This window comes from Schistocerca nitens, chromosome 1 (genome assembly GCF_023898315.1).
Source record: "Schistocerca nitens isolate TAMUIC-IGC-003100 chromosome 1, iqSchNite1.1, whole genome shotgun sequence".
In the NCBI taxonomy this organism is placed as follows: domain Eukaryota; kingdom Metazoa; phylum Arthropoda; class Insecta; order Orthoptera; family Acrididae; genus Schistocerca; species Schistocerca nitens.
This window is the reverse complement of record NC_064614.1, coordinates 320,803,179-320,820,215: the sequence shown is the minus strand read 5'-3', so window position 1 is coordinate 320,820,215 and position 17,037 is coordinate 320,803,179. Positions and strand designations below refer to the sequence as shown.

At 40.3% G+C, this 17,037-nt stretch overlaps 1 protein-coding gene across 3 annotated transcripts in view; it reads right to left on the bottom strand.

Moving 5' to 3' along the window:
• Window positions 1-17,037, bottom strand: part of LOC126248524 (discoidin domain-containing receptor 2-like) — an 891,455-nt gene that overhangs the window by 95,486 nt on the left and 778,932 nt on the right. For all 3 annotated transcript variants that reach the window (XM_049949580.1, XM_049949588.1, XM_049949595.1), the window contains exon 11: window positions 9,492-9,634. In XM_049949580.1, the coding sequence (XP_049805537.1) occupies window positions 9,492-9,634 (143 nt within the window). The remainder of the gene's footprint in view (window positions 1-9,491; window positions 9,635-17,037) is intronic.

Sequence of the window (17,037 nt, the reverse complement as noted above, 5' to 3'; positions counted from 1 at the left end):
CCACACTAGAGTGTTTGAAATGCAAAGCTACTTAGCATATCAGCATTTAGAGAATTAATACATTAATCTGCCACCAGTGAACTTTGTGAATGTTGTTAATGTCTTTAGCGTACCAATCTGGCCAAATATTGAAACTCCTGCATCTTATACAAAGCTGATCATCAGAAAGGGAATATTATGCGTCAATAAATATGCAGAGATTGAATACTATTTGCAGCAGTGTTGTGTACATTCTTTAACAAATGCCAATTAGGCCCCTTTGTAGCAGGAGGTCGATTCAAGATAACAGGTTATGAGTCTACAGGAGGTGAAGTTCCAGGTCAGGTGAGTTATCAGACAAACAGCAATATTGTCAAGACGAGTGAGATCTTCAGTGAAATGTTTTGTTTAGGAGTCAAATGTTAAGGTATTAAGCACAATGAACTATAATTTTTGCTGTCTATAGAGTATAGTTATGTCTCATATAGCACCAGCAACACCAAAATAACACAAGTCAGCTACATCAGTGTAATGATGCAGTGGAGGACAGCATATGACATATACCAGATATATACCAGATCACAATTTTCATATCTACATCAACTGGTGAGGTTTCAGTTACAGGATGTGTAAATCAGGACAAGAAATATATGTCAGAGGGTTCTGAGATTAGGTTTTTCAGTACAGCCACTACAAAAACAATTTGTAAATATGCACAATATTATGAAAAGAAAGTTGCTGCTCACCATGTAGCAGAGATGCTGTGTTGCAGATAGGCACAACAAAAGACTGTCACAAATATAGCTTTCGGCCAGTAAAGCCTTCATCAAAATTAGATGACAAACACACACATACACAGTCACTCATGCAGATGCAACTCTCACACACAAGGCTGCAGTCTCAGGCTATATTTGTGACAGTCTTTTTGTTGTGCCTATCTGCGACTCAGTATCTCCGCTATATGGTGAATAGCAACTTTCCTTTTCACATTCCATCCTGGATTGTCCATTGTTTATAAATAAGCACAATGTGTGAGCAGAATGATTTGTTAATCTGTACATTATAATCCATAATTAAACTCTGACGTCTTCTGAAAGTGAAGGAACCTATTTACCATGGGAAACTTGTTCTTTCTGGTACAGATCATCCCATTCAAGGGACAGTCATCTTTGAGAACAGAAATGTCATATCGCAACTCCACTGAACCACTGTCATCCAGTCTGGGAATTCTCTTTTCATTCTTTAACACATCACATTCTGTCAATCCCGTCATGTAGGAGAGCCTTTAGGTATGTGGAACAAGTCAAGTTATATATTAAGATGCTGAAGCAAGCATTGCTAGCAACTTCTGTGATGTGTACCGGTAGCAAATCATGACTAGTACTTATCTACTCAAATTGGCAGTTGTGGTAATTACTTGCAGATAACTGAAAGTATATAAGTTTGGAGAGATGTCAACTCTAGCTAAGTTGAACCTTGATAAATTTGAATATTCGTCTAGTCCCTACAAAAATCACTGATAAATTAAAGAAATACACACAACGAGATTGAAGTGATTGTTACGAAAGACCACCCACAAACACACTGTAATTTGATATCAGCAGCTAACACTCAGTAATTAAAATTTTTTCACTGATTGTTCCCATATGTGTTTTGTAATTCAACTCTTCCCTACACTGCTTTGTTTGTTTACTCAACAATGCACAATATATTGCAGTGCATAAATCAAGTTTGAAAAATTACTTCAAGGAAATACAAATATTTGACTATTTTAGAGAAGAAGCAGATTACTGAGGCTGTGAAATCTGTTGTGAAAGGAAAAGGGAGTAACTAAAACTTTTGAGATTCCATCATCCATGCTGTCCAGAATCCTGAAGAACAAAGAGTAGTTTGCTGAAAACATACCATATGAAGGGATGAGATGGCAATTAGCTCCCATGTCTTCCTGATCACACATTGACTTTTAAACAATAAAAATGTCATTGTGGAAAACTGAGGAAAGAAAGAATAATGCTGTTGCATACAGTTAACATGGACAGGTCTCAGAAATGAAACTCTTGCTTAATAGCACAAGTTGCTAACCCTACATTTTTCAATGGTACGAGACGAGTTCCTGAGTCTTACAGCTCCAACTTCAAGTATACGATATCATTTCCTGTATTGTACTGCTACAATAAAAAAGACATGGATGACAGCATAATTATATAAAGGGTGACATAAGGGGAAAAAAGAAAGGAAAAAAAAACAGAAGCAAAAATTCTTGCTTTTTCCGGGACAGATAATGTTAAACTTCATTTTTTCCCTTGTGAAATTGTAATTTAAAAATTACAGTTGCTTGATGAAAGAATGATTCAGAAATTTAAAACTTTTTATGCAAAGAAGTTATGAAGACAGTGTCAGGTAGCATCAAAGATGGTCAGATGCCTAACATAATAGTTTTTTTATGGGCACTTAATTGTGAGGTTATCAGCACCCTTACACTCATTAAAACAAACAAATGTGGAGAAAATCTCTAATATTGTTGCACATAGTGAGGAGCAAATCTGTAAATAAAGTGACACTCATACATTCGCTCCCACCTAACTTGAATTGACCACAAGATGCTAAGTGAATGGAGAAAGAAAGAAAGATTAAAATACTAGTAAAATGACAAAAAAGACACATGGAAATTTCACCGACTGACCATTTACAAAAGACATGGATGAGCCAGTCACAGTGTTAACATATTAAAATCATTTCCCTAAAATGTAGGAAAAACGTTGTACAATTCTTAAAATTTAAACTCAACCGCATTCATTTGAACATTAGTAAAATAGAGGACAGATGCATCAGTAAATCCGCTGCAGCCCACTGGTTGGAAACTAAAACACAGTCCAATAACATGTGGTGCATAGTGATCTGTATGCCACAAGCACCACATATTGTAGGGTCCTTTCACCAGAGCAAGAAGTATGCATCACAGGCCTGTGGCCTATGCGAAGATGAGGACCTCGCCCCATTGACATGGCTGTAAGGAAGTACACCACGGTCGCGCTGTGGGCTTTACTAGATGAAGCTTATCATCTGTCCTTTGAAGCACTCATCCTTGCACTGATGCAAGACTCTGGATTTCAACAGTGTGGTTATAGCATGCAGGAGGATGATACACTGAAATAAATTGGGTTCAAATATTGTAGAGAGTGAAGGGCACTGAGAGAATCAGAACAGACAAGAAATTTAACACTAGAAGAACATCTCATCTGCTTCAGTGCCTAAAAGATCGCATATAATTCTGTGTTGAAGACAGTAAAGTCTTGTCAGACCTTGAGCCCATCATCTGGGAGAACAACAGAGTAACCAACAGAGTCCCCCTTTTTAGACACATCTGTAAAGACAGCTACATAGTTGTGAGGCTCATATGAAATGTTAAATATCACATTAAAAACGGAAGCAGGAATGCAATCTCTCCTGAACTACCAAATCTAAAATTGCATTGGGCCGACCACAATGACAATTTGGGGTTGGACATGCTCCTCACTGAGTGGCTCCAGCACATGCTGCATGCAGATCCAAAATGGCATTGTTGCTCATGGACCACTGGAGAAAAGGTATTCCAAAGGCAGTTGAGCAAGACTATGGTGTGTGGGTGAAGTCAGAAATACAAGGAACTTACATGGCCGATGTACCATGAGGCACTCTAAAACAGCTCTGTTTCCCATGATTGGAGAAAAGGCATTTCAGAGGCAGATGAGCAACACTACGGTGTGTGGCTGAAATCAGAGCTGTGAGGAACTGACATGCCTGATGCACCACGAGGAGCTGTCACCGGATGGTGAGTAGTGGTTCCCCAGCTTCAGTGCAGAGACTGGGTATGGGTCTGGTCTTGTAAGCACCTGTGGCCAGCCTAATATCCTCAAGGTGGAAAGCATCAATAATCTTCAGGTAAGAAGGCCTCATTGACCCATACACTGAGCACCCATAGTCTAGCAGTGAATGTAGAAAAGCCCTACAAAAATAGAGCAGATGCACCCTGTCTGCTCACCAAGACTTGTGGATTGGGCACTTTATGATTTTCTGTGCTTTGCGGGCTCTGGCTTTCGGGTCATGCAGTTGTGGTAGTCACGATAATTTGGAGTCAGAAATGAGGCCCAGAAACGTCACTGAATCTTTAAAATGTAGAATAGTGTCCCACAGATGACGGTCAAGTAAATTAAAAATATGAAGAAAACAAATGGAACACACACACACACACTTATTTGCAGAAAACTGAAAATTAATCTTTGCAGCCCACTCCTTTCCTCTAACTTCCATACTGTAAGTTGCAGCTGATGGGTCACTTTTGCAATGCTGCAGAAAGAACAGAAAACAGCCAGCAAAATCACCCACAAATAATAAGCACTGTACAGGAATCCGTGCTAACAGTTAAAACATTTCCCTGAGTAACACCATTCTCCATTTCAAAATGATCTGACAGCACATCACCAACTCAAAACCTAAATGAGGGCTTAGACGGGAAGGACCATATGAAAATGAAGAGCTGGCCATAAAAGCCCCATTGATAGAGTTGCATGAGTCCAAGTAGTGTCGTATGCCTTACTGAACTCTAAGAATGTACCAAGACAGTGATGTTTATGTCTGAAAGCCTGCTGAACAGCTGCCTCTATTAGGGTCAGATTATTGACAGATGACCGAAATCTCTGGAATCCACATTAACAGTGGCTAAGGAATTGTCTGGTGTCTAACAACCAGACCCGGCAACAGTTAACCAAGCACTCCAAGGTCTTTCCCATATAGCTCATTAAGGCAATGCTCCAGTGCTGGGCCATGTACAGTCCTCTTCTGGTTTGAGGAGAGGTATCAGAATTGCCTCTCTCCACAAGTTGGGGAAGTAGGCTGTCTGACGTATCAGACTGAAGCATTCAAGTAGGATTTCCTTTGATGGCACTGGCAAATGTCTTTGTATGTGTACCTGATTTGGTCATAAAGGGGGCAGTATCATGAGTGCCAAACAATACCGATTCCAGTTCCCACATGGAGAAAGGGCAGTTGTAGGACTCAGAACTTGTGGATCTGAAGTCTGACTTGCCCCTCTCTGCAGTCACACGGTAGCATCAAAATGCTGTCTTTGCAAAATGCACTGCCATCATCTGGGTGTTGTCTCTGGGCTTTGTTTGGGGACACCCCTGTTTCAGCACTGCTGCTATTGGTAAAAGGCTGTATTTATTGGAAATCCTCCAGAAGGCTTCCCACACTTTTGTAGAACAAGTGGAATCACTGATAGGGTCCAGGAACGCCTGCCATGACCTTTTCTTTCTCTCGAGCCTTGGCTCTCGTGACTCAGAAGGGAGTGAGGTTGTCTGCTGTTGGGCAGCATTTAAACAGTCTAAGAGCTGCATACCTGTCCCAGGCCCCTGAACAGCATTCATCTGTCCACCAAAGTACAGCTTGACATCTAAGATGATCTGGAAACTTTTGGATAGATGAGTCATTGGCATGATGGAGCACTTGCATGAAGTGATCCACCCATTCCTGGACTCTGCTGCAGTGTTCTAAACCAGACAGCTGGCTGAACAGTATCCAGTAAGGCCTGTTGATCATTTTGGTGGCTTCTGTTCAAGCCACCCTCCATCCAGTAGGTGAATGCAGAGTGGGAAGTGGTCACTGGAATGAAACTTGTCAATGACTTCCCACTGAGAAGAGTCTGTGAGGGCTGGAGAGCAGAAAGAGAGGTCAGTGACTGAGACTGACCCTGTCACTGCACGGAAATGACTGGGAGTGCCTGTGTTGAGAATGCACATCTTGTGAGGTGTTATGAGGCTCTCCAAAACCCAACCCCAAGGGCATGTAGATAATGAACCTCACATTATATGAAGGGCATTGAGTCGCTCAGTTGGAGAACTGGTTGGAGGAGTTGTTCTATACGACCAGTTAGAGCCTCTGAGTCAATTGCATCATGTGTAGATAAATACAGCAAAGAGACTGTGTTCCTGATGGACATGAACTGCAAGTGCAAATGTTTGCAGGTCAGTAGCTAGTAGGAGAACACTAGACTGGTGCACATAATTGACAAACTAAGTGACCCCTCCCTTGGCCCTTTCCCCAGTCAGGTCATCCGTGTGACAGAGTGTATGGCCACTTAGGAGAGGGGCAGCAGATGATTTAAAGTATGGGGGGGGGGGGGTTCTATGGTAGCAGTTTCAGTTCCTCCACATGTGTAGTAAACCCCATTTATGTTCCACTGTATGTTGGGAGCCATCTATCATGGGGAAAGCACTTTCATCCTGACTTTCTGCCATGCAATGGATGGAAGCTCAGTCTTGGGGCAAGATAATTGCCACAGTCCGACATCAGAGGCCATTGTCTCTAAAGAAGAATTGAGAGTGGCATCAGAAAGGATGACATCAACATCATCAGTCTGTTTACTCCACAATTCTATCTGTGATGTAGACATTTGGCCTTTGATTTTTTTGCCCTGGGTTGGATTCGGAGCCATAACAATGGCTGTGGTTGTGACAGCTCTGGGTGGAGCACTAGACTGAACCATTGGAGAGGCTGGGAGTTCCACAATTTCAGTAACTGCAGATTTTTCTGAAGTTCTGGGGGAAGGACAGGCTTTGAACTGACCGCAGCAGCACAAGTGCATGAACAAATACAGGTAATAGTGCTGACACTAGCAACCTCTGTTTATGTAGCAGCATCAGCTTTTAGCACTGGCTGTTTAACAGCTAAAGCAAAGGAAGTAGGGAACCTTGGGGGCAGTGTGGCTTTATACATCCTTTTGGCTTCATTATATGGCATGTGCTTCATAGTAAGAACTCATATCTTCCATTCTTCTAGATACATGCTGCAATCCCGACTCCAGACAGGATGAGCTCCAGAGCAATTCACACTCTTCAGTGGAGGTTAACAATGGGCACATTTTTTGTGCCATGTAGAGGAAGTTCTGTGCTATTAAATGTCAGGATGAAAGCATCAGAATACACAAGTTCCCCATCCACGCTCTTCATTATATTTTGCACATTGACTATACCTTCTGGAGACCACTCATCTTTCAGTTCCTCCTTGGGTATGTCCACCAGATCCCTGCATGTTACAGCACCTCTGGTGTAATTCAAAGTGGTGTGCAGCTCAGTTTCAATGGCATATTCTCCAAGGCATTGAACTTTTTGTAGGTTCTTAACTTGTTAGGAGCTAGATGTTTCCACCAACAGTGTCCCATTACACAATTGCTTAACTGATTTTAAAATGCCAGCAGTGCCTTCTAACATTTTTAAAATGCAGAAAGGCAAAACTTTCTTGAAGCTGGCCCATTTCCTTTTTACAATTAAAAACACAATCCGATTGCCAGCATGTGTTCTGACACTAGACCCAAAACTTTTAGCCTTTACTTCTCAGTGAGGAGGACTGGCTATCCAATCCCTCTTATTTGATTGGCTGTTAGCACCTTTTTAGTGGCCCACCCTTTCCACTGGGAGGAGAAGGTGATAATTTCAAAGGTTCCATATCAGTCCCACACATCCCCACATGTCTAGGTAAGTCTTATACAACTGAGGTGCAGCAAGATCCCCAGAAGTTTCCTGCTAATGACTGTTCCATGTCAACAGCCATGCATCTTATGAGCCTGGAGCACATCTTGAGATTGAGGATTTTTTATAGAGTTTTTTTGTCATGATCCGAGCAGTCAAGCCAAGATCCGCATTCCCTGTGACACACAATGTTCCACTGTTGCACCGTTCAGTTGTTGCTGAAGCATTCCCAGCGCTTACATTGACAGGGGACTGGCAGTGTCCACTGGGGGATGAACCGCACAATAAAGCTGGGTTCTTCGGTGTGGGGTGGCAGTGGGGTGAGTGGACTGCTGGTAGCCTGTTGTTGGGTTGTGAACCATTGTGGACTGAGGCGGGGACTAAGCCTCTCCGTTGTTTCTAGGTCCCTGGTTCAATACACAACACACACAATCCTAAGTATATTAGCAATCTTGTCTGCAAGTCACCACATTGAGAGATTTCTATGTGCCAAGCAGACAGTCAATGGCACTTCTAAAAGTCGGTCAAGGGGGGGGGGGGGGGAGGGGGGGGGGGTAAATGGAATATCGCTTAACAAAAGGAGAGCTGGGGTTCTCCACCAACAAACTGGTAAAATTTGGTCTTGCTTAGAGCAGTTTTTGGTAACCGTTTTCGAGTTCATGGTAAAAAATGTGTATTGATAAATAATAAGATGCCCATTTTAAGTTAAATGATACTTATTGGTTTGGATAGTAACCTATTTGCTGCTATTATTCTTTTGTTAAAATGTGTCTGAAATACATTGCAACCCATAATGCTACATAATTATAAAAAAAATGATTGAAACTGTTGGAGTAATATATTCACTGATTTCTGAAGTCATTTTATCCACTGTAATATGATACTCCATTGGGAGGGGGGCATAGCCCCCATAGCCCATCCCCCCCCTTGCCACCGCCCCTGCAGACAGTACTGTTTCCTGTGCTTGCTAGATGTTGTTGTGTTTAGGCCAGCGAAACTGACATGTCAGAAAATTCTCTGGTGTTGAACAATACTGGGTGTGGTAGTAGAATATATGTAACTTCTAAAGATACTTTCCCTTCTCTTTTAATGAGGTTGATTAAAACACTCTCGTTAAATGTGAAGCTAAATTGAGAAGAAGAAGAAGTAGCAGCTAAGTGTGCCTGCTGGGCAGAGTATTACTGTTGTTGATTTGAGAAAAGAGTTTGAGACAGTAAAGCTAAACCAGAACCTTGCACATTCAAAGAAATCTGTAGTCTTGTCTGATACTGGTGATTCATCTGAACTTGAAAAAAAAATCTTATATGACATGAGAAGAGAAGTAAGGGGTGACTTTGTGGCTGCTAGTTACAGTGGAAACGAGTATCCAGGAATTATCCAGAAACTCCCTGCTGAAGACAAGAAAGGACCTACAGTTAGTTAACTGTATGGTAGTCAGGGACAATCTGGAATGGCTTAATGAAGACAATTTTTTAGACTATGAATAGGAGGCTACAGTCACAAAAATACTGTAATCTCATTCTGAAAAGTTGTCATTGACTTTTTTTATAAAGTTAAATCTTGCAGTTCCTTGCTTTTGATTTTTGTGTCTTGTCCCATAAAATAATTATTTGGGATACTGGTACATAATATTAGCTTTCAGTATATCAAGTGATACCTGTGCTTATGACACATTATTCCAAAAGAGAGCAGTCACTTATTCCCAAAACGCATTAAACATATGTTATTTCTAAAAGTACCAGCTCATTCTTACACGTAATTCTTACATCTAATTGAATATTATCAAATTTTATCCACATTTAAATGGTCAGTATACAACTAAAATGTAAAGAAACCCCAAAAAGTGAACTAGTCTCACTGCAGTTGACAGCGTGCGTTTTGCAGTACGGTTGATTTATAGCTTACCTGTATGGCCTAAATATCAGCTAACATCATAAAGCAACAGTTACCACATATAAGGAAATTGATATTTTCCTCAATAGCTTACTACACATTTGTAAAACATACCTTACATATTTCAGTAGCAGCATAATATTGCTGTGGTGGTGGAGGAACAGGAGGAGCTTCTGGAAACACTATTCGGTGACTAGGCGGTGGTGTACGGGTCACATGTGGTACTGCATAATCTCGTGACACTACATCGGGAACACCTATAAATCAGACTATGTTAAGCAAGTAGATCAAGAGAATATCATCGTCCCACACTGTCATATACTTTACAATGTTGAGACTGAGAGGCATGTCAAATTATAATAATGATGCTTGCAAACCTACCTGAGAGTACGAAAAACAAAATGTATATTGCTTGGATTATGTCATAGATGCACTCTGTAGAGCAGTCAATAATGAGAAATCTCCATATGTATACAAACAGTGCTGTGCCATGTTTTTAAACAACTGTTAGGTCTGAAAAAAGAGTTGTTTTGAGAGTATTATTTTATCTCTAATGCTCCATTCTGGTAGAGAATGAAAATGTAGTCTTTCTTTTTTGCATTTCTAGTGATGTAGTTCTCTTTCCTCATCTTTTCTATTAAGCAGTATTGGCTCTTCAGAGAACAAAGAGTGCCCTCTTCTTACTCAGATCAAGCTAATTTTCTATCTTATACATGACAATATTAATAGAGGAAGGATTTCGTTACTATATATTACCCTTCCCTTAATGTCACAAAATATTACTTTCCTAACTATATGGCAAAGCAAATAACAGTCTCAATACCATCAGAAGTGGAACTGGATGATGATTGTAAAGAGAAGAGAGGGGCTAAATGTTACAAAAGACAATTTCTGGGAGATGAATCTAATATTTTAGGTGATCAATGTACGTGGAAGATAAAGGATAGAGAAACATTGTAAGTTGTTACTTTCATTAATAATGTCTTTCAAAAGCGAACTAATCAGTAGTAAACCTCTTTTCCAGTTTTCAGTATGTTTTCCTCGAAACTGGCTCCCCAACTAATTCCACAAGAAATAAATAAATATAGTAGACTCCCGTTTATGAATCGCGTTTATCCGAACAATTTTTTCCGATTTTCGCGGCTCACATTGGCACTACCTGACGAATCGCGCAGCTACCTTCGGCTTGATTAACATTGACCCTTTGCAGGCAACATTGGCCCAGAGAAAAACCAAGATTCTATATCTCGCAGCTCATGCATACGTCAACGAATATCCATGTTTCTAGTCTTAAACGATAGGTGGCAGCAGAACTTGTTTTGCTATTGTCTGCTACTCGCGGCAAATTAGTGTGATTCCAACTTTCATTTGGTTATCAGTTATAGAAGTGACTTCATTTTCGTTAAGTAGGTTTTGTTATCCCTTCGTTTGTCTAGATTAAGATTTAAAACAGAAAGATGTCAATTTCTCCATATAAGTACGAAATAAATATTGTATTTCACCATGGGGTAATGTTGGCCCAGGTTTTTAGGTTACTTTGGCCCAAAAGATGTTAGGCTTACATAGCCGGCCGGTGTGGCCGAGCGGTACGCCGGCACGGTAGCTCAGTGTGTTCGGTCAGAGGATTAGCAGCCTTCTGTAATAAAAAAACTGAGCTAATCGATCAACAACGAACTTAACTACGGTCACAGGTTCGAATCCTGCCTCGGGCATGGATGTGTGTGATGTCCTTAGGTTACTTAGGTTTAAGTAGTTCTAAGTTCTAGGGGACTGATGACCTCAGATGTTAAGTCCCATAGTGCTCAGAGCCATTTGAACCATTTTTTTTTTTTTTTTTTGTTAGGCTTACAGGTTGTTTATTTCGTCATATACCAGTAGTTATTTTAAAGATTCATTACTCTTTTGAACAGAATTCTTCCCAGTGAGGCTGAAAAATATTTTTCTTCTTATTTTACAGACAATGCCACGAATACAGAAGAAGAAACTTGGTTGTAGATCATACGCAAATTACTCACTGGAGAAGTTGGAAAATTTTTTAGAAGTAATTCGTGCACATCAAATGACGCAACGTGAAGCAGAACAAAGGTTTGGGATACCCAGATAGACCATATAAAACAAGCTTGCTGGCAAGCAATCAAAAAATGTAGGTCGATCTCTACTGTTTACAGATGAGGAAGAACTTTCCTTTCAACAACATAAAGTGGTGCGATTCTGGATTTCCAATTGTTGAACTGGACTTTCGTATGGCTGTCAAAAGTTATTTAGATAAAAAGGGTGACAATATTCTCGTGTTCAAAAATAGTTTGCCTGGTTATCAGTGGACAAAATACTTTTTGAAACGCCACAATGAACTCTCTGTTAGAATAAGCTCAAACATCAAAAAGCTCAGAGCTCAAATCAGTGAAGCAGACTTGTACAGTTATATGGATAACTTAAGTGAAGCTGTGAAAGATGTTCCACCGTCTAGAATCTGGAATTATGATGAAACGAACCTTTGTGATGACCCAGGAAGTAAGATGGTAATTTGCAAATGGGGGTGCAAAATATGTAGAAAACATTTGTAACTTTAGTAAGAGCTCAACTTCTGTAATGTTTTGTGTCAATGCTGAGGGCAGGTACATGCCCACCTTATGTAGTGTATAAAGCTGAGCACATTTGGTCCACATGGACAGAAAATGGACCTTAGCACACTCGATATAACAGAACCAAAAGTGGCTGGTTTGATGGAGTGACATTTGAAGAGTGGTTTTTATCTCACTTTCTCCCTGCAGTGAAGCAAGAAGAACAATCAATTGTACTCATTGGTGATAATCTATTATCCCATATTAACCAACAATTGCTTCAGGTGTGTGAGGAAAATGCCATTAGGTTTGTGTGTTTACCACCTAACACCATTCATCTCACACAACCATGGGATGTTGCTGTTTTTGCTCTGATGAAGAAACTATGGAGGGGGATCTTGGGAAGTGGAAAGAGTCCGAGTCCAGCTCCACATATCCAAAAATCTTATATCTGGCTTAGAAAAGTGTGGAATTTTTCCATTAAATAGGGAAAAGCTTACAGAATGCTTGCCGATGAATAAAAAACAAGTTGACATGGTAGGCATTCCTAGAACAGTTAGAGAGAAAAAGAAGTGAATACTTAACTTCCTCAACTGATGCTAAGAAAAGAAGAAAGAAGCTAGATGTGCCTGCTGGGAAAAGCATATCGGTTAACGATCTGAAACTGCTTGCTGCTGAGATACCTGCCTCTTCTCCATTTTCCCAAAAAAATAAGAGAATCAGACTGTCAAGTTGCTCAGGTGATGATGATCCTGGACGAATCAAGTGAAAAAAGTGAAACATTTTCAAATGGTTCAAATGGCTCTGAGCACTATGGTACTTAACTTCTAAGATCATCAGTCCCCTAGAACTTAGAACTACTTAAACCTAACTAACCTAAGGACATCATACACATCCATGTCCGGGGCAGGATTCGAACCTGCGACCGTAGTGGTCACTTGGCTCCAGACTGTAGCGCCTAGAACCGCATGGCCACCCCGGCCGGCTGAAACATTTTCAGTGCCTGAAGAGTGTTCATCAAACTGTAATGAGGATTATGTTGAAAATGACTTTCCAACTGTCTTTTTCAATGGGGAGAAGATCCAGGACAAATAAGACAGAGTAATGAGATGGGCTGTGTTGTTGAATGCATGGAGAAGAGACTTGAGTGTTGGAGGGGCCTGAAAGACCAGATTCGATGTTATATTCTTGGAAAGATGTGTTATTCAAAATAAAAGAACCCAGAAAGGTATCTAAAAGGAACCAATTTTCAGTTCCTGAATTGGACAACTTTATTTAATCAATTTTAGCAATATTCAAACTGTTCTGAGGTTTTGCAATAAATAATAAAATAAAAATAAACTAATCAGTATTTCCTTTTTCATCATCTCTCTTTAAATGTTAGTTATCTAACTCAATTTTGGGATTTCAATGACTTATTGAAGTTTAGTAACATTCTATATTTATATGATCCTTTTTGGTTGGCTGCACATTGGCTCATTGCATTTTTTAGGTTTCTGTAGACAGATTTGAACATTCAGGACAAAGTTACCCCAAGTAAAGGTAACATTGGCATAGTTCTTCTAAAAAAATATTACAGTCATAAACACTTTCTAAAATTTGCTAACACTAGGCTGATTTTGTCACACATGGAATATAGATGCTTTAAAAAATATTGTATTACAGTTTATCAGTACTCTGTCAGCTACCAAGAGCTTAACATGTCAAATATTGTGGAAAAGTGGGCCAATGTTACCCCTGCTGACTGTACGCTTTTGGCTAGCTGGACTGACACTTGACAAGTTTCAACTTGTCTGCGCCTGGAGCCATGCATTTGCTGGTGTTTTTCGGCAGTCTACTGTTGATCAGTGCACTGGCGCGTGTCAAAAATCTCAGACTGTCGTCAATTCGTGCTTGTGTTGGTTGAAGTTTTAGCGTGTTTCTTGTTCGTACTGCGTGATTCCATGCCATTTCCATCTATTGGAACTCCTTGGAAATACAGCACGTACAATGTTGCTCTATGCAGCGCGACGTAGCCCTGTCGAAACCGACAATGAGAGTGCGGCACCATGGGCCAAACACTTTCCGCTTGTTGTCGGAACATCAGACGAAGCCGAGCGTTTAAGAATTTAACAGTGAAGGTACAACGTACTGTTGTGTTGCTGCAGGGCTTGGACAGGACAGGGGAGAGGGGATAGATGTATCGAATGTTTTCATTCGATGGCGCCACAGCCTGGTGTCAAAAATCAAAAGCTTTGTCTAGTGCATCTCGTGTGTTGTCAAGTAGTGCATCTGTGTGTTTTCGAATTAACGTTTCGTGCTCGCGCTATATGCTTTAAAATGTCCTGAGATAAAAGTGGCCAAAAACCAAAACACAATCAGTCGAGTGTCGGTAAAAACTGCTGAACGTGACTACGAGCGCGAAACGAAAAAAGAATGTGATCTTGTTGGAACAAAAGCTTTGCACTTTGCAGAGAACTGATGCTGGTGAGCCACCCGCGAAAGTTGCTGCGGATCTGAACGTCGGTAGGAGTACGATTACTAAGTCGAAGAGAAATCAATAAGAAATTGAAAAATTTTGCTCCATCCAAGAGTGAGGCAGCGCACTGAAATCTCGAAAAACAGTGAGAAAAGGTGCGCATCCTCAGTTAGAAGAGTCCTTATTTTTGTGGCACGAACAAATAGGAAGCAAAGGTGTGCCAGTTTCAGGTCCTCTACTTCATCAAAAAGCAATGATTTTTTATGAGCTGATTGAAGGAAAGGAGCGAGAATTCCTTGGAAGTGATGGCTGGCTGGATCGGTTGAAGAAGCGGCATGGCATTCATGAAATTGCCATCAGCGGCGAATCATTATCCAGGGATGAAGCCATTATCGCTGTTTTTAAGAAGAAATTGCACACAATCATCGACAAAGGAGGTTATACTGGTGATCAACTTTACAACTGTGATGAAACCTGATTGGACTACATAATATTGCCAACAAAAGCACTTGCCTCTAAACAAGAAAAAACGGCATCTGAATATTAAAAAAAAATCGAGGAAACAGTTACTGCCCCACATGCAGTAATGCCACTGGCAATCATAAGCTATGCCTTACTTTAATTGGCAAATCCAAAAAACTAAGAGCATTTTGACAGCAACCAACTGATAAACCTTTGCCATTGTGGTACACGAATCTGTCTAAGGCATGGATGGGTGCCATCTTCAAAGAGTGGTTCCAGGCAAAGTTTGTTCCAGCTTTAGAAAAATACATCAAGGAAAATGGACTCCCCCGAAAAGCGCTACTTCTTGTAGACAACGCTCCTTCCCACCCAGATGATCTATACGTTGGGGGTATCAAAGCTGTGTTTCTCCCACCAAACGTCGCGTCTCTATGTCAACCAACGGATCAAGGTGTTCTTGAGGCGATGCAAAAACATTACAGACGCAAGCTGCTGGAATACTTAATCGGTGCGATTGATGCTGAAAAAGATTTTGTGCAAGCTCTTAAAAAAATCGATTTTTAAGTGTCATTCATTGGATTGCTGAAGCCTGGAATCTAATTCCTCCAATTTCTCTCGCTATATTTTGGAAGAAACTCTTAGATAATAATGCAAGTCATCAGTGGTGGGAAGAAGGAGGCAACACTGCAACTCAAGCTGAAGTGTCAGAAAAAAATGAAAATGACGTAATTTTGGTGAATTTACTGGAGAAGCTACCGGGTTGTGAAAACGTGAACTTCGAATACGTTGAGGAATGAATGGAAACGACTTTTTTGATTTGACAGAGGAAGAAATCACCCAAATTGCGACCAATCAGAATGCGTCAGAAGAATATGTCTCTGATGATGACACAGAGAAAAAGATTCCTCACACCCTCGGTTACGAATAGATCCAAGCCGTCCTGGAGTACATCAGCCAACACGAGGCGGCTATTTATCCCGAAATCGTTTGTTTCCTACGTTGAAGATATATTGCCGCAAAGAAAGTTTCTCAAGCCAAAAAACATTACAGACTTTTTTACCAAAAAATAAATTCTAATGAAGCGTCTTAGAACTTCAACGTCCATAAGTTAAAAGTTCCTCTAGACAAACTTTTCGTTCTTTTGAGTAATCTCTAGATTTGTTTCATAATTTTGTACAGTAGTTTATTTTTTATACAAAAGGGTAGGTAATAAAATTAAAACCCCTGTTTTACCTGATGACAAGTAAGGCGGATTTTTTTCTGTAAGCACGCAAAATAAACGGGCTTTGTTATTCAACATTTAAAAACTTTGAGTTTTCAATCTTAGTTTGGCGCCTTTTTAACACGTAAACACATTTTCTTCAGTCAAAAACATGCAGGCTTATTCACAACCATATTAATAACATTCTACGTACCCTACGCGCGTTTTACGATTATAATTCGCGGTACTGACGCATTTCGGGGTGTTTCACGCGTGAAAACAAAGGGACTCCGGTTTATTCGAACCGGCGGCCGTCCCGATCATTTCGGATAAATGGGAGTTTACTGTAGTAACTATAAGACATTCCTTAAATAATAAAGAAACAAAGCAAATAAAAATGAGCAGAAACTTCAAAATGCCATCAAAGAAAGCAGTACAGAGATTTACTGATAACACAAATTAGTTACAACTGAGAAAAGGATAGGGTGGATGACCAGAGAAATATGTACAGAAATTAAGTGATTCTCATGCTTGAGACACTATTATAACAATGTAATTGGCACTTCTGATTCAGTTACTACTTATCACTTGATTCTATGTGCTTTCATTTCATGTGCACTGGCTACAGAAACAGAATAAATCTCCTGTCATTGACCAGGACAAATGCACAAATGAAAACATTTCTTGATTGCGAGGAAGTGAATGGTTGCTCAGTATTAGAAACATGATAATTGTGAAACACTTACACTGTTGTTTGTAGTCTTATTTTTGGCAAAATGCCAAATGATGTAAAAACTGCATAGCTTTTCTACAAGGCAACTGTTTGTTATCTTCAGGTGCTGATGTGACTGTAAAGAGCTACTGCAGAGACCCATAGCTTCAAACCTGCCAGCACTCAGAGGAGGGGAGTTGATAACATCATTGTGAAAAAACTTAATTTCCAGGGTACATTGCCAGAGAAGAAATATGGAACCTGCA